Below are 25,460 nucleotides of genomic sequence, written 5' to 3' on the forward strand. Positions count from 1 at the left end.
CCAGAAATGCTGAATCCTACATTTTCCACAATGCAACTTAATGCTGCCAACTTCTCTCAAAACCCTCAAACCTCAGTTTATAAAGCAGAGCTACTCTCCAGAGGACAGGACGACATCATTATTACAAGTCGGTCCACATGACAAGTCAACATTTGTAACATGGACCTGTCAAGATGCGGTTTACATCTGTTCAGACTCACATGATAAATGAGATGAATCCAAACGGTGCTTCAAATTTAAATGTTCCTGCAAAAGAAACGACAAATTCTCAAAATGTTGACGCTTCACACATCTTCAACTTGACAGCACAGAAGATCTCTCCAATTTTTTGCAAGTTTCAAAGTGGACGCTCGAGATTAGTGTCGCCAACTCGGTGAAATCGATGATCTCCATCTGCTAAAAATCAGACAGAGTTTTAGCAGAACATTTTGATGTTGCGGTGAAGTTGACCTTTGACCTATGGGTTATAAAATGCCACCACTTCATCATTTCGTCATGTCAGACTGGAACGGCCCAATTCGAGCAACTTGGTGCTTTTTCTCCATATTCTTAAGTGCCGTAAAATCCAAACCGGAACGACTCCGAACTGAAAAATCATGACATTTTACTTTAGATTTAGAATCTTTTAACATTCGACATTTCTGTTAAATATATCACATTTTAAAGAAATATAATTCAACAGAACATAAACATTCATTTCTGGCTCTCCATTGGTGCCTGCGTGTCATAATCAGAGTTTGAATTCTCCAGTTGTGTCCACAGATGTGTTTCTTGAGGTCACCTTTGACGACTTAAATCAAATTGTCCTTAAAATCTGAACGTTTGTGCCAAATTGGCAGAAAGTCTCTCGAGGTGCGATATCACGTTCACGAGACGAACCTGAAAACACATCAGGGGCGTTTTTTGGAAGAAGACACTTGTTTGTTGTTTCTTTTTCCCTGCGGTCTGATTCCTGACCCGCTCACACCGGACATGTGCAAAAGGTTTTTATTATATCTTGGGTGGGCGGGGCCTCGGTCTCATGACACCTCATGACACTGATCGCCGTGTTTACCCCCGTCCTCAGAAATCTCAGATGAATCAGCTGTTATCGGTGCGGCGCTGCAGAACCGATGCTCCTGCAGGGATGAATGGGTTCGTCTGTAACAAGTCCTGCTGCTCAGACTGTCCTCGGCTGCCGTGTGACTGCAAAGCATTTGAAATTGTGACGCTGATAAGATCTTCGTCACTGACACACACACACACACACACACACACACACACACACACACACACACACACACACACACACACACAGGGAAAGGCCTGGAGACAACACAAGCAAAAATTGCATCCCTACATGTCCAGATTTCAACTTGTTTTTGGCTCATCACAAGTTGCATGAGCTGACTACAGTTTGACGTTTCCACCGTATTTTACCGATGTGACGCCCCCTGCTGTTCAACGCCCGTATCTATGATTTTGGTGCAGATCTTCTTTCCTGTCTCTGTCTCTGGTCGTGTTCTTGCCTTTACAGGTCTGTCCCGATGGCTTCAGACAGATTGGCTTTACATATGAAAGGCTATTCACCTCTGATTGGAATAAATAGCTGTAACCTGACTGCACCACAGGCCTGTCAATCAAACAGACACGCCCCCAAAAACAGGTCTTCTTGAATCTTCTTTTCTAATGAATGAGGGATTATTTTCAGATGGACCTCCAGAAAACTAATAAGAAGGAGTGACTTTAGCTAACAACACCGAGATAACTGATGGACACATTTTATTCACTTTGGATTTGATGAGAGAAGTTGAATGGGAGTCTATGGAGCCGGAGGCTTTTTGGAGCCGACCTCTAGTGGCACTCGCTGGTATTGCAGCTACTCCGAGAACGTGCCAGCTCTCGGAGTAGATGGTGCCACCGTGAAGAAAGGTCTGTTTGCCGACGAGGCTCTTTCCCTTCTGCTTCTTTGCTCCTCCTGTTTTCACCCTTTGGCAGGTCGGGTGTCTTTCTGGGTGTTTGTTTTGTTTACGTTGCTGCTTTAGTTCCTCTTGGGTTTTTTTCTCTTCTACTTTCTTTTCATGCCCACAACACTCGCTGTCACGCACATTTAAACACGACCACTTCACTCTCCGTGTGCTTCTGTGCCGCATTTGCTTATTTTATTTGCAAATTTTATTTGCTTATTTGTTTAAATTTGCCAATGTTGCGTCTCTCATCTTCATCATTTTGTGACACTTATCACAATCCTCATCACACCCTCTGGTGCTTCTTGTCAAACTCCAGTCTGCTGCGGAGCCTCCTTCACACTGACACCCTGGCTCTGGTATTCGTTCGCCACCTAGCGGTCATGTTGGGAAACTGTTTCTTTCTTTTTTCTTCTTCTCTTTTCTCTTTTTTTTTTTTAATGTGCCAGGGGCCATTTTGAACCGCATGGCAGTGTTACCACACGCCTGACTGGTGTGAGTAATGTGTAAGATATAAACAAAAAAACAAAAAAAAACAAACAAAACCTTGATTTTGATACATGAGCCTGCAGCCAAAACACAAAACGTATTCCCAGTAACGCCGTTTGCTTGTGAGTATTATCTAAACATGCTTCATTTAGCATTTTTTTCCTAAAATATCTAAGAATGTGTCTGTGACTGTTGAAGCTTTTTTTTTTTTTTCAACAGTCACTTTTTTTTTTCAAGCAGTTAACGAGTTTTCTTTAACCTGACATACATTCAACAATTTAGATTTTGATCTGAAGTGAGATAAACAGTTTGCATTGACTCCAGCTGGTGTAATGGAGAGACATGTATGCTGTGTGTGAACTGTACTTTCCATGACACATTACAGACCAGATGGACCGAGACGAGCCTCCGGATGTCAGTTTTGTTTAAATTAATATAAATGATTGACATTATAAGTCTGCTGTAATATTCTTAAAAACGGACTTATTTTCCTGAATAGATCCCATTACGTCCACTACAATCCTCACAAGTGTTCCCTTTAATATATATATATATATATATACATACATACATATATAAAAAGATAATCCAGTTACTACTGGATGTGCACAGGTTAATGAGCAGCACTTATCAACAGTTTAAATGTTTCGGCAACCGCCTCCTCTGTTTGAAAACTTTTCTCCACGGCTTTGTTAAAAAAAATGTATCTCGGCGGGTCTCCCTCTTCCTCGAGACCAATTAATGAGGCGGCTAAACTCACTAATTGGCCGCCTAATTGGCCCCTGTCACCGCGCGCGCTGTTTCCCACCGCTGGGCTTTTAAGCGCACCGCCGTCCGTCCATCTCTTTCCCCTCCCTCGCGCTCCCCTCACACATCACAGTCCCACCTTGTCACAACGATTTCGGGTCAATCTCTCAGACAACAAGGTGCTCTCGCCGTAGACCCCCCCACCTCTGGACCCCCCCCACCATCAGTATCTCCCTCCCACTCTATCTCGGTGTTTTATGTCTGCGTCACAACAAGTCGGTCGAGAGCGCGAGGCAGGGATGATGGCGTCTCTGGCGGCTTGATTCCGGCGCTTGCTCCGACAAAACCCGCCTTTAATAGCATCAGTAGGTGGTGGCGAAGAGAGGAGGAAGAGGAGGAGGAGGAGGAGGGAGGGAGGGAGGGAGGGAGGGTGTGTGTGGGGGGGGGGAGGAGGAGAGGGGGGGTAAGAGAAAGAGAGCAAAAGCGACGGGAAGAACATGACGAAACGGCATCGCGGAGGACGGACAAACTAGACTGAGAGACGGACGGACAGTCAGTCAGTCAGTCGCCTTCCACCCCCCCCCCCCCCACCCTCTTCCTCCTCCTCCTCCTCCTCCTCCTCGCTGACGGCTTGACTGACACACATACACACGCGCGCACACACACAGAGACACACAGGCGGTGGAAACAGACAGGGACATACATGCACATCAGACACTTTTTTTTTTTTCTTTTTTTTTTTTTTTTGCAAACACGCAGGCTGCGCATCCGAGCGGGCAGTAATTGGGCAGCGGAGATCCAACGGCAGCAGATGAGGGGCATTTCGCGTCCAGCACTGCCCACAAGGAATCACTGTGACCCCGACGGAGAGGAGTTCGACTTGACAGGTACCCTTCAACCGGTCGCGCTTTTTTTTTTTTTTTTTTCTTTTTTTTTTTTTTACTGTACAAAAAAAAAAAAAAAAATTCGCCTGATCCCCCCCCCCCCCTCCCTTCCTCCTACCCTCCCCCCCGCACCTCCCCGCAACCCTCACCCCCCCTTCTTGATTCAGGCTCCAGACACTGTTTGTGTGCATCCTGCGTCTGTCTTTGACTTGAGTGCATGCACTGGAACAAATGCTTCAACGTGCAGAGAGATAAATGCCTGCAGAGTCGTTCCGTGCATCTATTCAAGTTTCTCAAAAAGGCAACAGCGCAGCAGAAGAAGAAGAAGAAGAAGAAGAAGAAGAAAAAGAAGAAGTGCACGGCGTAGAAGATGCTTCAAGTAGCTGCACAGTGATCCTTCGCTCATTCAGTCAAACTGTATTGCAGTAGTCATCATGCAGTGTTTTTTTTATCATCTGTGTGTGTGTGTGTGTGTGTGTGATGTGTGTGTGATGTGTGCAGTAATCATTTGTCTTGCTCTCTGCTTGTGTACTCACTCTCATCTTTCACTGTGGTGGATACAGGGGCTGTCGCTATGCTCTGGTCTAGAAAAGAGGAGGTGTGTGTGTGTGTGTGTGTGTGTGTGTGTGTGTGTGTGTGTGTGGACATTTTTTTGTAATTTTTTTTAACCCCTTTGCACCGATGCCCGCCTGTCTCAGAGGCAGTCGAAAAAAAAAAAAAAAATGCCGGGGCCATAAACCTCTACTGTCAGCAACGGCAGCAAAGTATTCAGCGAATAAATCGGATTTCCATTTCACATGAGCCCCGCTGCCTCTCCTCTCTGTCTCTCTCCTCAGGATGGGGGGAGTAAGTGAAGGAGATGATGTGTTGGCTCGATGGAGTGATGGACTACTGTACCTCGGCAATGTGAAAAGAGTAAGTGTGTGTGTGTGTGTGTGTGTGTGTGTGACACAGAAAAGAGACTTTTTTTTGAATGTGTGTTAGTGTGTTCACCCGGATTTTGAAAAGACTTCCATTAAGTTTTGTCACCTGCTATCTCCCCTCTCAGGTAGATGGAGTCAAGCAATGTTGTCTGGTGAGATTCGAGGACAACTCCGAGTTCTGGGTGCTGAGAAAGGACATTCACTCGTGTAAGAAGAACTCTTTTTTTTTTTATTTTTTCTCGGCCCGAGGAGTAAATGGCTTCCTGTTGGAAAAATATTTCCATTTCTTGGGTTAAAAAAAAAAAAAAAGCCTCAAGTTGGGAGTTTTTGAACACAAAGACGCGCTGGTGAACTCAGACTTTTGGGGTTTCCACTGTAGAATTTTGTCTGAAGAGTTGAGTGAATACTTTTCAGATTTGTTCCCCATGTGAGCTTTAAACTTAATTTCTTTGCACTTTTTTATTTCAGCCGTTGTTCAAAAAAAAAAAAAAAAATCTCTATGCTGTTCTTTTCTCTCTGCTCTCCGCTCACCCCAATCGGCCGAGGCAGATGGCCGACCACATCTGAGCCTGCTTCTGTCGGAGGTTAACAGCTTCCTGTTAATAGGAAGTTTTTCCTTCCTTCTGTTGGATATTTTCTTCCAGTTAAAAGGAAGTTTTTCCTTCCGTTGGAGGTTTCTTCCTGTTAAAAGGGAGTTTTTCCTTCCTTCCGTTGGATATTTTCTTCCAGTTAAAAGGAAGTTTTTCCTTCTGTTGGAGGTTTCTTCCTGTTAAAAGAGAGTTTTTCCTTCCTTCTGTAGGATATTTTCTTCCAGTTAAAAGGAAGTTTTCCCTTCTGTTGGAGTTTTTCCTTCCTTCTGTTGGATATTTTCTTCCAGTTAAAAGGAAGTTTTTCCTTCTGTTGGAGGTTTCTTCCTGTTAAAGGGAGTTTTTCCTTCCTTCTGTTGGAGTTTTTTTTTCCTGTTAAAAGGGAGTTTTTCCTTCTGTTGGAGGTTTCTTCCTGTTAAAGGGAGTTTTTCCTTCTGTTGTAGGTTTCTTCCTGTTAAAAGGGAGGTTTTCCTTCCTTCTGTTGGAGGTTTCTTCCTGTTAAAGAGAGTTTTTCCTTCTGTTGGAGGTTTCTTCCTGTTAAAAGGGAGTTTTTCCTTCCTTCTGTTGGAGGTTTCTTCCTGTTAAAAGGGAGTTTTTCCTTCCTTCTGTTGAAGTTTTTTCCCTCCTAGCTTACGTGGGAATTGTTGAATTGTTGGGTTCCTCTTTATAACGCTGTAAAGTTCTGTGATTTCTGTGATTTGGTGCAATATAAATAAAAGTGTATTGAGGTGAAGAAATTACAGCCACATTCAAGTTTAAGTGCTCTGAGTTTTCTGACGGGGGCATGTTGAGATGTAATTGGTACATTAGAGTCTATTTATGAATTTATTAGACTAATGACTCCTCGGGGAGACGATGCGCCCCCCCCCCCTCTATCATCAAGTGGAAGGGGAAGTTGGACACTTGTTAGGACCCGGGTGAATATCCCCCCTCGTCAAATGAAGTGAAATCTGAAAGGGGTGCAGGAGACACTGAAATCAATGAGGTGGCAAGGATGTGAATCGATATACATAAATTAATGCTGTTGACGCTCTCTCTCGGTCTGCCCTCCCCTGCCTCTCTCTGTCTTTTCCTGTTTGCCTCAGTCGCTGCTGGAGTGGAAGAAGTTTGCTGTATATGTGACGCTCCGCCTCTTAAAGAACCCCTCATAAATTGTCTTAAATGTCGCCACGGTAAGGAAGCACGCCTCATCATCCGCTGTCAAATGGTGGGTCTCCACCGGTTCTTGCACTGACCTTGAAGATTTGACAGTCTGGTAAATAACAGTGCTGCTCTTTTTAGAAAAAAAAAAAAAAAAAAACCACCAGAGAAATCCACATTTTTTAAAATGATAAATATGAGTTGTTCCACCGGCAGCCTGATTGGAATGAAAATGAATGAGATATCAGGAGACACATAACTTTGTTGACTTAAATGTCACAAGATGTCTAGTCATTTAAAGATTCATGCCGCACATTTTAAGACGTGAAAATACTGAAGAATAGTTTGTGGCTGATTTAAACAATCTTAATCTTAAAAATACTGAATCCAGAAATGTTCTTAAAGTTCTAACTTCTGGACACAAAATGTCTCCTGAAGTCCATTTTCGGTCAAAGGGTTCAAGGTTAATCTTCCAACCCAGCATCATACCAAAGTGTGTAATACACCCGTCAGTCCACTAGAGGACAGCGTGTCTGTCACAGCTTTGCCTCCAAAAACATGTGAAAATCACGTGTTTAGGGTTACGTGAAAAAAAGTCACGTGGTTAAGGTTACGAAAGAAAACCATGTGGTTAAAGTTAAAGTTACGTGAAAAAAAATTCACAAGGTTTGGGTAAAAAAAAAAAAAACCGCTTCGGGTTCCAGAAAAAAAATCACATGGTTAGGATTATGGAAAAAAAACGTAGTTAAGATTATAGGATAAAAAAAAATCCTGTGGTTAGGGTTACGGGGGGAAAAAAAACTAAAATCACATGGTTAGGTTTAAGGAAAAAAAAACTTCGTAGTTAAGGTTATGTGCTTACGCACCAAAACTACATAGCTTTAAAGAACTCCATATCGTCAGCCTCCAAATAAGGACCTCAGTTTCTTTGTTCTTCATCTCATCACCTATGTTGCGTGACCTCCAATCACACGACCCGTCTTCTTTTCGCAAACACATTCTCCAATGGCCTGACGGGTCGTCCCGTTACTCGCTTTGCCGCGATACTCGAGTGCCTCGTCGCACTTCCTCCTAACTGTTGCATATTAGATTGCGATTGATCTTGCGTTCATGCTTTAAGCTCAGGTTTAAAGCGAAACGTCTTCACCTCTGAAGAATTTCAAAGCATCGTTCTAGTGTCAAACTCTGCGCATGCATTATTCTGCCCAGTGAAGGTCACCCGTCCATGTGGACTAAAACACGTTGCTAAGTGGACAGACTTTAAAACTATTATGATGAAACATACCGAAGTGCAAGCGGGAGGGGGGTTGAAGAGGGGTTTAAAAACACTCAGCAGCAGGATGCGGGAGCTGGAAATGTCAGCAAAATGTTCCCGTCACGTCTTCGCGCCTCTTTCAGGTGAACGAAGCTGCTGACAGTTTGTTTTTAGGAAAAACAGAAAAAAACCCCCAAAAAAACGAGACAAATGTTCTCCCTGCTCCCGAGATGCAAAATAATAGAGTAAAAATGTTTTGCATGCCGTTGAAACAAACCAGCAGAGCACTAAACGCTCGGCTCGCTCCGCCGTTATTGTCACTCCGGCTGTCTGTTCTCGTGAACACGAATTAACCGCTCCACCTCCTCCACCCATTACAGGTTATCATCCGGAGTGCCACACGCCGACCATCGAACCGGAAGCTGACAGCGATTCGTGGATATGTCGGCAGTGCGTCTTTGCAGTCGCAACCAAGGTCAGGCTGATAATCTCTCCATCTCACAAAACAAACAACAACAACAACAACAACATTCAGCGTTTAATACGGGAGAAATCCAGTCAAATATATCAAACTATTTGCAGCGGTGAGCGGCAGGTAATGGGGGTTTGTATTCGACTTCGATTATTAAATGTTTTACATTTGAGAAATCATGAACAATCAATAGTTATGAGGCTGAAAAACTACGCCGGAGTCGAGAGAAAAGTACATTTAAAGTCGATCAATCACATGTGCTCCAGTTCTGTAGATATGAGATGAGAAAAGCGCCGGGTTAATTGTCAATCGGTCAGCGTCCACATCTCACTGTCCAGACTTCCGCTGCCTCGGACGCTATCTCTCTCAGCTGACCTACAGGATAAAATGAGACGAGATACCCCCCCCCCCCCCCCCCCCCCCCCGACACACACACACACACACACACTCCTCACTGAATGTGATCCGTCTCCACGCCGACGTTGAATCGAGAGGTCGCCGACCAATCAGCTCTGTCCTAAAAAAAAAAGTATTTTATTTTTTTGCAGAGAGGCGGGGCTCTCAAACGGGGACGCTTCGCCCGCCTCATGCAGTTCATGAAGCTCCGGCTGCCCTACCAGCTGTCGTCGTTGGACTGGGACCCGCAGCATCTGACCAATCAGCAGCAGTGTTACTGCTACTGCGCCGGACCCGGAGAGTGAGTGACGGGTCTCTCTGAAACTTCTCTAAAGTCACGTCGTCGGATTATTATAAATTGCGTGCAGTTTATCTGACACGTGTCAAAAAAAAAAGAAAAAGTATCAGCAGGATTTTTTTTTTCTTCCTCGGTTTGTTTTGACTTCCTTTCGGAGTGATGCATGAGTGAAGTTTTCTGTTTCAGTTCAGAAGCTGTCAGGTAAAGACGTCAACACAATAAAAAGTGCGGCAAACTATCCATTTGCACTCTTTCACTCGTTTGACAAACTCCATGTACGTGGCACCTGCAGCACAATAAAACCAACTCTCTCCGAGCTGTGGGGACCCGGTGGGAGTTTCAAGACACGTTTCAGTTTAGAAAGCGTGAACTGTCGGCTGTTTCCCTCAATTATGCATAAAAAAATACAAACTTTCTCAGGTGCCGGCTGTTGGACACATTCGTTCATTTATTCGTTCATGTGTTTTCTTGTTGTGGGTCTGCAGGTGGAACCTGAAGATGCTGCAGTGTGGAGGCTGCGGTCAGTGGTTCCACGAGGCCTGCACGCAGTGTCTAACCAAGCCGTTGCTGTACGGGGACAGGTACGTCACACGTTTCATCAAAACTTAAAGAAATGGAAAGGACTTTGTCTGGTTGGAATTTGGTGCATCTGATGCACATTACAGATTATTTTGGGTGTTTAAACCACAGACTGGATATAAAAGTGTTCGTAGCTTCCAGGTCTGAAAAATGAGGCCAATGCGGACTTGTTTTAAACTGCAATACCAGGGAGCGCCACTAGAGGTCGGCTCCAAAAAGCCTCCGGCTCCATAGACTCCCATTCAACTTCTCTCATCAAATCCAAAGTGAATAAAATGTGTCCATCAGTTATCTCGGTGTTGTTAGCTAAAGTCACTCCTTCTTCTTAGTTTTCTGGAGGTCCATCTGAAAATAATCCCTCATTCATTAGAAAAGAAGATTCAAGAAGACCTGTTTTTGGGGGCGTGTCTGTTTGATTGACAGGCCTGTGGTGCAGTCAGGTTACAGTTATCGGTGGGCGGGGCTTAGTAACGCCGGCTTTCCGATCAGATCAGTCAGATCCACCGCTGGCTCCTCCCCCAGCTCGTCCAAATATGGTCACTTCCTGCTCCAAACAGCTCCGAACTAGCAAAGATGGTGACGGACAGAATCTGAACTGGAGGATTCATTTACAAAACGGTCAAACACGCTCTTTTAATTTAAAACTTAATTTTGGCTAGATTGTATACTTGAGTGTGAAAAAAAAATATTCTGATGATTAAATATTGGCTGATATCACAAATATATAACAAACTAACATTTATTTTTTAAATAAATGAAAATATTTTAAAAACTTGAAGTAAATAAGCAATATAATATAAGAGTGTTTATATATCTGTTCATATAAACACAGCTACTATTATTTATGATCAGGCAGCATCAGCCAATAATACCACAACAGTAAAATCTGCCAGGATTTAATATTTGGATTGTTTTTTCATGGAAGAAAAAAAAAAAATTAAACGAGTTCACATAGATTTTTTTCCCCTTATCACTGCTCACCATGTTATTTACTGTGGTGTCAAGGTTAGATTGAGCTGTGTTTTACACTGTTTACTGTTATTATAAATGTGCCGGAGCTTATAATTATTGATCCGTTGTTAATCTAAAGTTTTAAGTTCATAACATTTTCACGACAGTTTCTAATTATAAAAAACAGAAAAAGCAGCACGTTTAAGAAGCTGCAACGTTTAATGAAATAAAATAACAAAACTATGAATCCGCTGTCGAAAATTGTGAATTCATTTCCGAGGATCAGAGTCCGGCCTAATTAAGATAAACAGATCAAGATGTCTTCATGACACCTTCACTTGTGTAATTAGTTTAAAACCAGATTATTCGCCTGCGTCTTAATTTTAGCCGGCGAGTCGCGCTACGAGGACGAGAGCTCGTCGGAGCAGAAGGACGGCGGCAGACAGCCGAGCGGGCGGATCTACTGTCTGCTCAGAGTTCACATGATGCCGGCTGGAGATGCAACAGCGCAGCTTCACGGGCTCGCGTCCCACGCGTTATTAAACGTATCCATCCATGAGGTTATTGTTGTCATTAACCATCTGTGTTAGCCGACTGGGTTCGTGGTTTTTTAACGCCCGTCCGACACCGTGTTACTGCCAAACCCGTCTGATGGAGGTGAGGGGACGGGGGAGGGGGAGGGATGGAGGAAAAAGGAAAGAAAAAAAAGAAGGAGGGATTAGATTTAGATTGACAGTCGGAGGAGAGTGAGGCCGGATTGGTACAACATCTGCCGAGCAGGTGATGGAGGAAGAGTGAAGACCGAGTTCACAGTTGGAATAGTAAGCGTGTGCCGCCGTCATACTGTGCCGGCGTTTCATCTTTGCCGGTGACCTTCATGCATATAGAAGGACAGAGGCGCACAACGTTGCTGCCATACGAGTTGAGTTTTCAGGGTCAGTCAGAGCAGAGTGTTATTATAGTGAAGCAGACACACACCGGGCTGCTTGTTTTTTTTTTCATGCCTCAGTTCAGGCTGATTTATCGGATCAAATATCTACAGAAGAGACGTAAAGACTGGAAGGAAAAGGAAGACTCAACCTTTTCACAACACGTAGGAATGACGTCTGCACGGCAGGAAAATACTTCACTGAATTCAGCCTGAAAGAAACAAAATACGAACGTACTCATAGAACCGCAGTTACGTCCTGTAACTACTCTTTATTTACGTAATTCCCGCGAACCCGTTTCATATCAACTCAGTTTGAAGCGGAATAAAAGCCTTAAATTAACATTGAAATGGATAAACATCAACCTCAAGCTGATGAAAATTAGACCAGAATATCAACCTATATAAAAAACAAACAAAAAACAAAAAAAAGCACCCTACCTTTATCTCCCGAAAGAAAGGAAGGATGCTAATGCTATCAAGCTGGCAGTCCAAACAAGTAGCGTAGCGCCTTTTTAATACAGATTGTGCAAATAGCACTAAAAGCAAAAGACTTAAAAGTTCACAAAATTCAAGGGGACACACTTTGTAAACTAAATGACAAAAAAGCTGATTAAAGACGAGAGAAATTGTTCTTTGAGGATAAACTACGACGCCTGTTTCTGTTTTTTTGTCCATGCGTCTGTTGCAGGTTTTATCAGTTCCAGTGCTCGGTGTGTACAAAGGGACCAGAGACAATCCAAAGACTACCCATGACCTGGTGAATGCAACATGTTTACAGCAACAACAACAACAACAAAAAAAAGCTATTTTACTGGACTAGAAAACATATTTTAAAGAATTAAGTACTTGATTTTGTTTGTCGGCGCCACTTCAAACTACACATAAGTAACTGGAAATATTAAGAAACACTTAAAAAACATTTTTTCTGTCTTTCCTTTTTGTATGTCACCTGTGCCCATGTAACTCTTGCTCTTCTTTTATTTGACATGCAGGGTGGATTTGGCTCATTTAGTGCTCTACCATCTCTCGCTGTGCTGCAAGAGGAAATACTTTGATTTTGACCATGAAATCCTGTCCTTCACCAATGAGAATTGGGACTCGTTGCTTCTAGGCGCGGTATTGATATTTCCCCCCATTTAAGCACCATGATGAAATGATGTGAAATGCTGCCAGGCTTTTTGTCTTTTTGCAGTTGAGACTTAAGCCTATTAACCACTATTAAAGTATAATTTAAAGTTAAACAAGTATGACCTCTACGTGAGCTTAAAGGGGAACACCAAACTCAATAATTCAGTGTTTTCGTGATCCAGGACAGTTCGGGCTGCCTACTTCATGCAGCTCACGGCCCGGATAAACTCAAGTATATGTGACCACGTATTACTTTTAGATAATTATTCCAACTGTTTATCCATTGATTTAATCAAAAAAATATCTAATACTCTGAAGGATAACTTTTTCCAATGCGTAGCTTCTACTTCTAGTGGACCTTTAAGCAAACTATTTGAACTGTTTACCAGTAGCTAACTGAGGTGAGATCAAAAAGTTCACAGATTCTTCCTGTTGTGCACAATGTGCACGCAGCAGGAGGAAGCTGTAACTTTTGTGAGTAAATGTTCCAAGTTATGTTGCTTGATGAACATCAGAAGTTACACGTTTTTTGTGACCAACTGTACTTGAACATTTGTGATTTCAACCACGGACCTGAAACTGGAGCAGAGAAACGTCCGACTTTTGTGGTCAAACTGTGTAAATGGTCAACAGAGGCCGTCCAGAAAAAACAGAGAAAGTCTACAGCGATGACGCGACGAGCCCGGCGAGGTTTTACTGAGTGACGTTCAACGTTTCAAGAGGGGGCGGAGCTTCGCTGTCCGAGCCCGAAGAAGGCGCGTCAGGTCAGGAGACACCAGGTGGGTTTTCTTTGGTTGTGTCACCGTGAATTCGTCCCTCAGAGTCAGACTGTCAACACCGAGTTCTACCGGGACCTTCTGAGGCGTCGGAGGGGAAAACATTCACTGTGAACCGCCTGAACTGGCAACAGGATTTTTCCAACACACAGCGCGTTCAAAACGGGCGAGTTTCAGACCCTCAACAACACATCGTGGCCACAGACTCACTGGCTTTGGCTCTCCGTGACTTCTTTCTGTTCCCCAAAAGTTTGACCCCAAAATCTGATGTTTCTCTGCTCCAGTTTCACGTCCGCGGTTGAAATCACAAATGTTTACGTGACCGGCGGTCACGTTAACGTGAGGAACTCAGTGCTGATGATGATCGAGTGATGGAACTTACTTACTGACGAAGGTTTTTCAGCTGTTTATCCGATACTTTCAACTATTTCAAAGGTTTTCACGTAGTTTCTATTTAAAGTTTTTATCCAATACTTAAAGCTAATTCAGCTTTTTTTTTCTCATTACTTAAACTAACTTTTCCAATTGTTTGTTTATTACGTTGGCTATTTCAGCAATTTGTAAACTAGCATAATTTAACCAATACATCTTCAAATATCTATCCATTATTTTGAGCCAACTATCTCTTCTCTGGTAACCATAGTGATTTAATCTCAATGGTTGTAGGTGGTGGGTTAGTGATTACCGTGACAATACATTTGCTGGGTGGTATTTAGTATCAGAGTCATATTAATTTATCCTATTAGGTATAGTTTTTTTTAAATATTTCACTAGTATGTAATTCTTTCCTTCTGTCGCTGATCGAGGACACTAACAAGCATTTGTAAACACAAGGGAGTTTTAAAAAAATCGTAGAGAAGTAAGTCTCCAAATTACGATACCACAAAGTCAGAAGTTGCTTCACAGAAAATAAACAGTAAGATAAAAAAAAAAAGTTTCCTGCACGTGTTATCTGAGGTTTAAGGTTCTCCTTTAAATTGCTGTGGATTGTTTGTCTGTCATCACACGACAGCAGGTTCTTTTTCAGCCATGTAATTTTCCATATCAACATTTCTGCTATCAGCGATTGCAGAAGAAAATGATTGTATGCGTTAATGGTTTTCTGTCCTGACGGTTGTCCGCTGTGTAAATACGGCTTTGATTTTTTTATTTTTTTTATTCCTATCCGTCCTCCAGCTGTCTGACACGCCAAGGCAAGACCGCTGTCACAATCTCCTCAACGCTCTGAACTCCCACAAGGACAGGTAAGTCATCGCATATGATGAGGAGAATAAACACCGGCCACACATGACTGGATTGATGAGCGGCACTCCGGTCTTCTCGGTGCTCCGTCAGTCGGCACCGTTGGACACGCAGGTCAAAATGAGCGAAGCTGAATGCGTGACTTTGAATAAAGAGCGAGGAAAATGTAGCTGCCGGTTAGAAGTGAGGAAAATTTTAAGACTTTTTGCTGCTCATTTTGTCTTGTTAGCAAAAGGGGACAAGTCGCTGGTGTTAAATCATTACAGGCGGTCTACAAGTGGAATTGCAATAAGTCGATTTTCATTGAATTTTGTATAAAAAAACTAAAAAAAACTCCGTGCAGTAAAAAAAAACCAGTGAATTTCTCCAGGGAACGTCTGCTCTAATTATGTACGAGTTAATTCCACTACCTTTGAAATGTTTTTCTTTTTTCACTCTGCTTGTACACTGTTACACAACTTTAACTTCATTCTTAGCAGAAACAAAATAAAAGTAATAAAAACACAAAATAAACATTCACACCAGACTGTTCACGCCTTTTCTTTTTTTTCTTTTCTTCCAACGCCGTCCAGGTTCGTCTCCGGAAAGGAGATCAAGAAGAAGAAGTGTCTCTTTGGGCTGCAGGTCCGAGCGCCGCCGCCGCTCACGTCTGATTCGTCGCCCCTCATCACCGACCCGCCTATCAACATCACGCACCGCAGAAGGTCAGAGTAAGGACGCCGTCTCTCATATTTGGTCACGTATCTCTACGAGAGCCGTGAGGAGTCCCGCAGGGCGTACAGTCATTATGCACGAACAATTAGCTGAGGAATCAAAGGACTGCAGTTTCCACAGAACAGCAAAAGTATCAGCGTCTTAATATTTTTCCCGAAGGAACATAAAACTCCCCCGTGTGTGTCTGTGAGCACGTGTCCGGCAGATTTCATAGACATTATAAATCATTTTTAGTATTTAGCTGCTGCTTAGTGAGGCTGAATTACAGTGAAATAATCTGCAGAGCGGAGCAGTCTCAAAAGGAAGAAGGAAGAGTATTCGTTTTTTCACCAAACCAACAGTTTCTTTGTGTCTCTGAAACACAAGTATGAAGTCTGGTTGAATGGAAACGGTATATAATGGACATATTATATTATAGATGTGCATCCTTCATTGCCTTTGATCACAGCTACAATCTGCATATTTCCACTTTGACCTCATCAGAAGCTTCAAATATTAGTTCATACATTTCTCATCTTAACTGGGAACCAGCTGTCACATGATCACGTTTCTGACGACAACTAATTGTCACATGAATAACTGCGATCGATGATTTAATCCTCTTTTCGGTTCATGTCGTGCCGCCATCTTAGTAGAAGTCTATTTCATAAAACAAGCTGTGGGTTGACGTCAATAGATGCTCAATCAAAATGCAGTCGATCGAATATTGAAAGTTCAGCGCCTCGAGAAAAACACAAGGTGGCGCTAATTCTCCTCTTATACCAGTAAACCATAGAAGAAGAAGTCAAACCTCAAATGGTAGAAAATGACGTAGAAGCAGTGATGGAGATGCAACTTTTCTGTTCGCTTAATCCATCTAACAATTATGAACAATTATTTTGTGATCAGCAGTAAAGACGCATATTATTCACTCAAAACGCGCTCACAGTATTATATTTAAACTACTTTAGTCACAATAGCATTTGCCCTGCTAGCAATTTGATTTGTTTTTTTCCCTCTGAGCTACTCAGGAACATTTATTCACATGGCTGAGCTCCACCCAAACCAGCTGGACAAGCTACTTTTAGGTGGACGATATAAAATTGATCCTCATCGCAACATCTTAAATTTAACAGCACGTGCGTGATTTTATCTCTGCATTTATTTATGATTTCAATTAATGAAACTCACATCTGTCATAGAAAACAAAACTGTTTCTTTCTTTCTTTCTTTCTTTCTAATCACATTACTACTGTTAGCTCATGAGCGACGGGTTGGAGATCCCTCATCTAAAGAGAAACGAAGCCAGGGAGGTTTTTTCGATATTAAATTAAAATAGCAAAACAAAAAAGGGTTGTCTCTTTCAGCCAGAGTCAAAGTTGTGCGTCTGACTGGCAAGAAAAGGCTGACCAAGCTAACAGATAGCATCTTGATATTCACGGTCCTCATAGGATGATCCGTAATCATTTACCGGATCCTCTGAACTCAGGTTGACGTTTGGCCTCGACCATCTCACTCTTCTGTGTCCAGGACTAAATTAACTCCCCAAACTAATGATGTGCTGTTTTTTAAATTAGCTTTGCTGAAATTATGATCATTTTATGCAAAAAAAAAAAAAAAAAAAAAAAAAAAGATTCTCATTGAATTCCCACTTGCACACCAGAAACATTAAAGTTTCACGTGCAGATTGCAACATTAATTCTCCCCAGAATATAAACCGCCGTCATATATTAACACTTCAGAAGCTTTTTTTAAACATTTTTTATTCCTCTCGTGTCATCCTCGGGAACAAACTTTGTGCACTCGCCGTAATCCGCCAGCCGGATTGCCATTGCAATTTGCTGGACGAATTCACGCCACATGGAGGATAAATCCCCTTTTTCTTTTTAATTTCTTTTCTTTATCGTTGCCCTCAGGAAAACACTGAAATTCCTACAACTGGTAAAGCTCTAATTATAGCGTAATGAAGAGCGCGTTGTCCGTTCGCTGCCGGCTCGGGACTCGCTTTTGGGGGTTTCAGACCTCGAGGCTCGTTCGGTTTTAGGCAGAAGGAAGTGTTATGTCATTTATTTAAAAAAAAAAAATTTTAAACCACCTCGCTCATATATATTGAAAAATGTGTTTCAAACATAATCCATCCCGACCCTTTCGGTATATCATGTCCATGCTCTCATCCTCCTGTATTCTCACGGCTCTCGGCGGACCTTTACGGAGACACACTAATAAAGTGAACATTACACACGGGGGCCGTTTGGGCTTGTATACTAATTTATGTGTGTTTGTGTTCACTTCAGCCCGTTGTCACTTCCCTGCCAGAGGAGAGTGGGGGGGGCCGGAGTCGCGTAAATCAAAGCGTCGCATCATGGAGACACAGGTCAGTGCCTCGGGTGAGACGGGGGGTACGGGGTGGGATGTGGGGGGGGGAAGGGTCTGGGCCTCGAAACCTGTCTGATATTCATCCCCCCCCCCCCATCCTTTTTTTTATGTATAAATGCAGGGAGGTAAACAGCTCTCTGCGATCCAAATAAGCTGTCAGTCAGATGCTGTGATGAAGCTTCATTTCACATCAGTCTGTCTTTTTTTCGCAGCTCAAGTATTTCTCTTCTCCTTTTTTTTTTTTTTTTGCTGCACGTCTGAAGCCTGCTGATGCTTTGGAGTTTACGGTTCGAGTACGAAAAAGGCAGCGTCAGAGAGACATGAAGAGACACAGTCGTGTGCTCGGCTCAGTTTAAAAAATAAATGAAAAAAAACGTGTAATTCAAATGCAATCTCGGCTGTGCAAAAAAAAGAAAAAAAAAAAATCCGCTCATGTGTTTCATCAACATCTGCAGTTCAGCGCCACGTTTATCACGATCATCAAACCCTCCCTCCACCCCAACGATTCCCAGCGGATCGAGCAGCATCACATGCGCCGGTTCCTATTTTTACACGGCATTCTCTAAGACGTGAATGCTCGTCGTGCCGCGTCCTCCTACACATCGCTCTGATCCCCCCTGCATGGGCACGTTACAGTAATCCTGGAACAATACGCTCGCTTTCACTCCGCCACATCCGGGGCCCCCATTGTGCCCCTCCACCCCCTCTCCTGTTTGATGCTAATCTCCGTCCGTCTTGGAGGAGCATGTTCGCTGTAATGTGTGTGTGTGGTAGGGAGGAGGGAGGGGGGGGGGGGGTGTATGCTGATATTCGTAGCCTGGGATCACTTCCAAGTGCACTTTGCAGTCAATTACAGTTTGGCCAGGTGGCGCTGGCACCTTGACAGCGCAGCACTGACAGAGCACATCCATTTTAAAGGCACAGACTGAGGCCACTGAATAATAATCTCCCCGTCCTAATAGTAATGCCGGAGAAGGGAATGATAATGGGCTTCGGTGTGGTGATATATGTCGCAGCCCGGCGATGAGAAATCTTTAGGTGGCGTCCTCCCAGAGACGACGTCTCCAGGTGATCGATGGCCCCGATGACGCCGTGGTGTTTTTACTTTTCACGGGTCGTGAGTCGCCGGCGGGGGAGACGCCTCGCTAACAGCCAGCTTCAGACGCGCGACGGAGGCGATGCGTTTAAAGCGGGGCGTCCGACCGGCCGTGTCAGATGATGTCGCTCGCATCCCTGCCATCGCTCACTCAGACTTACAGACCGATGTTTGTTTTTGCTCTAATGCAGCACAAGAACCTGAAGTGCAAGCTTTCAAGTGTTTGAAAAACAATATATATGTATATATATATATATATATATATATATATTTCTCCTTTTAGTCTTTATTCGCTCGGCTTTATCCAGATGTTATTTATCACAAAACATAATGTGCAGAATTAACTTGGTGCCTGAGTGAGCATGGAGGTATCAGAGCCTGATTGGCTGCTGTGATGATGTTGGCATCCTGACACAGGCTGATCTCTCTCTGTGTGTGTGTCTCCTGTGCCCAGGCGTGTCCGCCCCCAGTCGCTGCCAACCCTATTGAGCTGCTGCCATGTTGCCATGGCTACATGGGAGGGGCCAGCCTTTACAACTCCAGGAAGTCAGAGGAAGAGCTTGATTTGAGGTGAGAGCTTTTCTACAGTTTGGTGCATTATGGACGGATGTGGGAAGAGTTTAAAGGGTCGGTCCACCTGCGTTGCGAGTGACAAGATGGAACCGGGTTGAACGCGTTTGGAGTTTTCTGTCTAAATTTGGAGCATCTTACTGCAGAGCAACACAGACCATACAAAAAGTATTTTAGGAGACCGCACAGAGGGAGCTTGTGATGTTGGTGATAAAACCCCGACTGATGCGGATAAACAGGTCGTAAGCGCTGAGGTTGTAAGATATCTGCCTGTGAGAGTCCCGCCGCCATCAGAGGAAGTGAGATTATCTGCTCGGTCGAAAATATCTCAAATCAAACGTTTCAGTATTTGGGTGACCGCAGAAGTGTCAGTGGCAGATAAGTAAATAAACCCCAAACAAAACTACCTGCAAGGCAAAATACCACCAGAGTGAAAGTCAGAAAAACAATGTTTTTCTTTTGAGTTTTGAAACGCAGCTGGATGGAAAAATGGTTTGTAAGTTTTAAACATCGATTTCCTTGTGTTGTGGTTCACAGCTCTCCACCCAAGCGGATGTACGCCCTGTACCACACCACCTACAACGGAAACAATTCACTCTCCCGGAGTCTCCATCACTACAACAGGTTTTTCCTTTAGTCATTATTTATCACTCAGGCCGATTAGGCATTCATCTATACTGTATATCCAACTTGAAATCACTGCCTGCTATCAAAAGACATTTTTTAATGGCGTTGTCATCTTTGCACGTTTCTCCCGTTCGAACCGTTTCACTCTTCTCAGACTTCATTTTTAGGTAAATATCTGTAACTTGAGGCTTTTCTGTTACTTGAAGCAATACAAAAACATCCAGCGCTACACTCTCCCCCTCTAAACTGCATGAAAACCAAAGAATTGTACTATAATGTAATTATCTTTTACTTAAAATGGATTTTATCAAAAATAAAACTATCGTTCAGGAAGCAGTTTTGAAGTCAAAGTACTTTGAATGACACCCAAACCTGCATATTTTAAAGTCTGGCTTATTTACAAACCTAAAAATAAATTCCAATGAAAATACAGTTCACTATTGTTTCCTTATAAATGAAGACAACTTTCATGTTGTTTGTCTCTTGTCTCCTTTTTTCCAAGCGTGGAAGACACCTGCAGGGTACCGCCTACATGCTACCCATACCCCCTCAACTCCAATGGCAGCCATCACCACCACCATCTCCACCAGCACCATCACAACCACCAACACAACCACCAACACAACCACCAACACCAGCCGGGGCCGAAGCAACAGGAGCCCCTCATCCTTAGAGACCTAGCCCCGTATCAGGCCGGCACGGGCGGAGGAGGAGGAGGAGGAGGAGGTGGAGGAGCAGGAGCAGGAGGAGGAGGCGGTGGTAGCGGCGGAGGGGGAGGAGGAGGTGGTGGTGGTGGTGGTGGTGGAGGAGGAGGCGCGGGGATGGGGGTGGGAGGCGGGGACGGGACAGTGAGCAGGGGCTGGGGAGGAGGGGAGGCGGTGAGGATCTTGGCGAGACGCGTGACGCCGGACGGGAAGGTGCAGTACCTCGTGGAGTGGGAGAACGTGAGTTTGTACTGAGACGCCATGACTGTTCCTCAGTTGCCACAGGACTTACCGTGTATGTAATACGTGGCAGTGTTTAAAAAGTGCAAACAAAACAAGAAGAAGAAGAAGGAGAAGAAAAAAAAAAAGAAAAAATCCCTACACGTTGCAAATCCAGGTTGCTCTCATGGTATCACCTCGATTCGACATCATTATAACCTCACTACTCGTTACTAAATGTCCCTCTTTGCTAGTGTTTCTCTGATATTTGTACTGTTAACTTTGGAATATGCCTTTGCATTTATCATGTTTTACAGTGATGAGGGACGGTATTTAAGCCTCCTGAGGATTTGTTGGTATCCGAGCCGCATTAAGAAGAACACGTATATGGATACGAGGGGGCGATCGAAAAGTTTAGAGACTGCTCCTGTAACGTATCGACCGAGCGCAGCGCATTTATGTGCGTGGTTCATTTGAAAGCTGTAACCTTCATGAGGAAGTAGTCCGAGTTGTGTAACTTGATCAACATCAGCACCTGAGTTCCTCACGTTTTTGTGACCGCTGGTTGTGTCAAATCTTTCGTGAACACAAAGAAAGTCGCAGGGAGACAAATCCAGCGTAAATCTTCCTTATTTTTAAACGTGCTATGAGTGTCGTCACGTTGGATAACCCTGTTGCCATGGTGCCACAGTTCAAGTGGTTCGCACCAAATGTTTTCCCTCAGAAGGTTCCCGGTAGAACTCGGTGTTGACAGTCTGACTCTGGGGGACGAATTCACGGTGACACAACTCCCGCCGACGTCAAATAAAAACCCACCCGGTGTCTCCTGAACCTGACGAACCTTCTTCTTCGGTCTGGGACGGTGAAGCTCCGCCCCCTCTTGAAACGTCACTCAAAACTTGTGTTTTTCTGCTCAATTTCTTTTTTTCTGCAAAATGCACACAGACCACTGCTCACCTAAATGTGTGGAACTCGTGTTGATCTGGAGACGTACCTCGGGAAAAGGTTGTGACGTTATTGCTTCCTCCTACTCCGTGCTCATCGCTGTGTGCAACAGGAACTCTGACCTTTTAATCACTCCTTGTATACAGTTCTGTAGATAAGAGTTAGACAGGAAAGATGATTATGTCTACAGTTAAAAAAAAAAAAAAAAAAAAAAAAAAAAAATCTAAAATACTACTTCACAGTTTTGTTACTTTTGCAATTTCAGGATTACTTAAGTGTTTAATTTCAGTTACCACAAATAAAAGAGTATAAAAGTGGTTATTTTGGGGATGAAGGCCGGCAGCTGGGGAGAAACCGCTCACTTGGATCTGTCCAAAGCTCACTAATTTAAAGTGAGTTGTGGTTTTATGGGCGGTTATGTGCTTAAATAAGACGGCGGGAAGTCACCACGGTCTGTTAAGAAATAGTTCTGGCTGTTTTCTACATATATTGTGAAACACAAAAGTACCAACAATGATTTGCGGATAAAAAGGTGAATCGTTTTGAGATGCTTTTCCAGCCTTTCAGCGACAATATTTTAATAGTACTGTTGGGATTATATGCATCGATTTACATGCTGCATTGGATTCAAAAATTATCTGTAACTTTGGTGATTAAACTGCTTCTCTTTCAAACAAATGTAGTCCAGACGGGTGAAGACGCAAATCACCAAATTAATGCTTTCACATTTCATTATTTATTTTTAAAGGTACAAAACAAAAGCAGCATTTCCCAACATTTGATATTGATATCCGAGGAATAGAACGAGCTAAAAAAAAAAAACAGCCGGCAGCCAACATCGCACTTCCATCAGCTCCCACTTCCATAATGATCATTCATCAACTTCTGGTTAATGTTCACGGAGTTCAGCGAAAGAATTAGCCTGGAAAAATTAGCAGACAGATCGTCCGTCATCGGTGAGAGGGACGGTGACAGCCGGGTGGCAAAAAACAAAACGCAGAAACCTTTTAATGGTCAGGAAGAAAAGACTAATGCAGTTTTATATTTTAGGCCACGGTGGAGGAAGGGGGGGAGATGAATGCCTTGCTAAAGGGTCCTGTAACAGTACCGGTGGAGGGATCCCACTTTGGCTCCACAAACAACAAATTCTCTGGAGGTTTTTATGTTATTTCTCATCGCGGTATGTTAATAAGAGATTGTATACGCGTTATTATGGGGTTACTTATTTGTTCCGTTAGATTTTGTCATACATTATTTACATTTAGACTGCTGTATGTCTTAGAAATAGGAGCCACGAGAGGGCTTTTGTTTTATAGATAGAATTATATATTCACAATATATTGCTATGATGGAATAACTTTTATTTTTGTTTTATTTTGTTTTATTTTTTTCGACGTGGTTGCATAGTGCCTATATGGGTTGTGTACCAGCCGATCGGTCTGCTGAACTGGAGTCGGCCAATCAGACGACGATTGGCGTTCCCGTATCGCCACTAAACACGAGGAGTTGACGTATACGTGTGTAAAGGAGGTGATCTTACTGTACATTCCAAACAACAAGAACATTAATATATATGTTACTGAAATATACGTTTAAAGTAATCAAAATGGATTTTATTTTGAAGGATTTTTTGTCTTTAATTTGATGAGTTGAATGAGCTAAGAGGTACAAAAGAAGAAGGAGACGCCGACTTCGAACCCAGAGAATTTTAATTTAACAGGTACAACAAGGCATTAAACAGTCCCTCCAGGACTTCGCAGTTTTTTTTTTGTGATTGTTGCGATCAGAAATGTTTGATTTTGCGGCCGATATTGTCAAAAACTGCGATGTAATTGGCGGCGTTGTAATATAGAAACAACGCCTACATCAGCTGTCAAAATAAGAGCTTTGGATGCTGTTTAATTCATGTTGATTCAACACATATGCACAAAAACTAATTAAAACTCTTAAAATGTGATGTGTGTATAAAACGATTTTAGCATACAGTAATATGTAATCACTTCCTTTGATTAAAAAAAGCATTTAATGACGCAAATTTTAATGTGAAGACCACATTAACGCAAATTTCCGTCACACCCGGCTTTTCCGCTTGTTCCGGTTTCCTTCTGAGTTTTATTTGGTGATGAGAAAACAGGAGGCGGAGCCTTTCTGATTGTAAATGAGCAGTTATTTTTGTTAATAAAGTGAGTTTTGTTTGAAAAGACTACTTTATGCCGTTAATACTTTCAGCACAGCTTCCGACAACTATTTATGCGGAAAAATTGCAAGAATTTAAAAAAAAAAAGAAGAAAATTGCTGAGTTTGCATGAATTTAAGTAAAATATTGAATATGGAGATTTCCTGGAGGGACTGATTTAGTGTGAACGCGTACGTCAAGGCCCGACTGCTCACGTCCCTTCGCAGACGTGTTCGTTGAGGCGAGTGGGGGGAGGAGGGCTTCTGGCGTTGGATTTTATCTTCGTGCAAACAGGTTACATAAATCTAGAATACTGTGGTGCGAGTTTCAGAGTTTATATTTTATACAGAGGTTTATTTCAGCGATCTGTTCGATAACACGACTGTGTACATTTGTCACTTTTATCCTCGAAAGACAAACTGCATTACAGGTTCAGTTGGAAAAAAACAAAACAAAAAAAAAAACAGAAAAGCAAAAGACAGAATACAGCATTTATGCAGTTCTAATCAAACCAATGCAAAAGCGGTGAAACAGCGTTACGTCGCACATGTCATCCTCCTCAGTGACTCTTTGACTGTAGTTTATTAGGAAGGGGTGTGTTGAACCTTTCTAGGCGATGGTGATGAATGTATTTGTGTGTTTTCTATGGTATGTCTAATACCCGTCAAGTGCTTGTTCTAGGTTGTTACTCTCGTTGGAACTCAACCAGGTTAGTTTAAAAACAAAATAGGAGGACATGAAGACATTCAACATCGGGGAGAAATTATTTATTTTATGGAGAGTTAGTTTTCTTTTTTGTTTTTCTGATTAGTAGTCAAGTCCGAGTTCAGTTTGATGTATTTTTGTAGAAATTAAGTTTGTACATGTATACTCTGCGTTGATACACCTAATATGTAACATGAATAATAAAAAAAAATGTCACCACAATCTGGTTTTGTTTTAAATAAGAACATTTTCATCATCTAACACGATGAGACGAAGGAGGAGTTTGTTTTTTTGTGAGGATCTTAAAGGGATAAGATTGCAGCATCTCTTATAAATAATTTAATTGAAACTGAAAAGAGGTCTTCAGTTGATATTTAAAGAGAAACCAACCTTTTTAGATATGAACGTGGAAGCTCATTTCATGATGATTTTGAAACATCTGACATATTCATCTCATACTTTACGTCATGCAACTGTTTTTTCATTAGCTGCTAAAAAAAAACAACTGATGCGTTCAAAAAGTAAAAAAAAAAAAAATGATTTCAAGGCATTGAGATGTCAAACCAGGATGTTATCATACGTTAATAGATGTTGTGTTGACTGAA

The 25,460-nt window shown here is 42.7% G+C and overlaps 1 protein-coding gene across 1 annotated transcript; it reads left to right on the forward strand.

Moving 5' to 3' along the window:
• The first annotated feature begins 4,497 nt into the window (after nucleotides 1–4,497).
• phf1 (PHD finger protein 1) lies at nucleotides 4,498–25,069 on the forward strand. The gene is given in 17 exon segments (XM_069175318.1): nucleotides 4,498–4,664; nucleotides 4,903–4,981; nucleotides 5,115–5,196; nucleotides 6,662–6,748; nucleotides 8,352–8,446; nucleotides 8,992–9,140; nucleotides 9,623–9,718; nucleotides 12,287–12,355; nucleotides 12,591–12,714; nucleotides 14,679–14,746; nucleotides 15,317–15,448; nucleotides 17,732–17,771; nucleotides 17,773–17,811; nucleotides 19,364–19,479; nucleotides 20,017–20,103; nucleotides 20,609–20,865; nucleotides 20,941–25,069. Coding segments are annotated over 17 exon segments (1,809 nt in total). The 5' UTR covers nucleotides 4,498–4,500; the 3' UTR covers nucleotides 21,066–25,069.
• The last annotated feature ends 391 nt before the right edge of the window (nucleotides 25,070–25,460 follow it).

This window comes from Embiotoca jacksoni, unplaced genomic scaffold (assembly GCF_022577435.1).
Source record: "Embiotoca jacksoni isolate LCO1_2020_lvr unplaced genomic scaffold, fEmbJac1.0.p SCAF_66, whole genome shotgun sequence".
Classification (NCBI taxonomy): Eukaryota; Metazoa; Chordata; class Actinopteri; family Embiotocidae; genus Embiotoca; species Embiotoca jacksoni.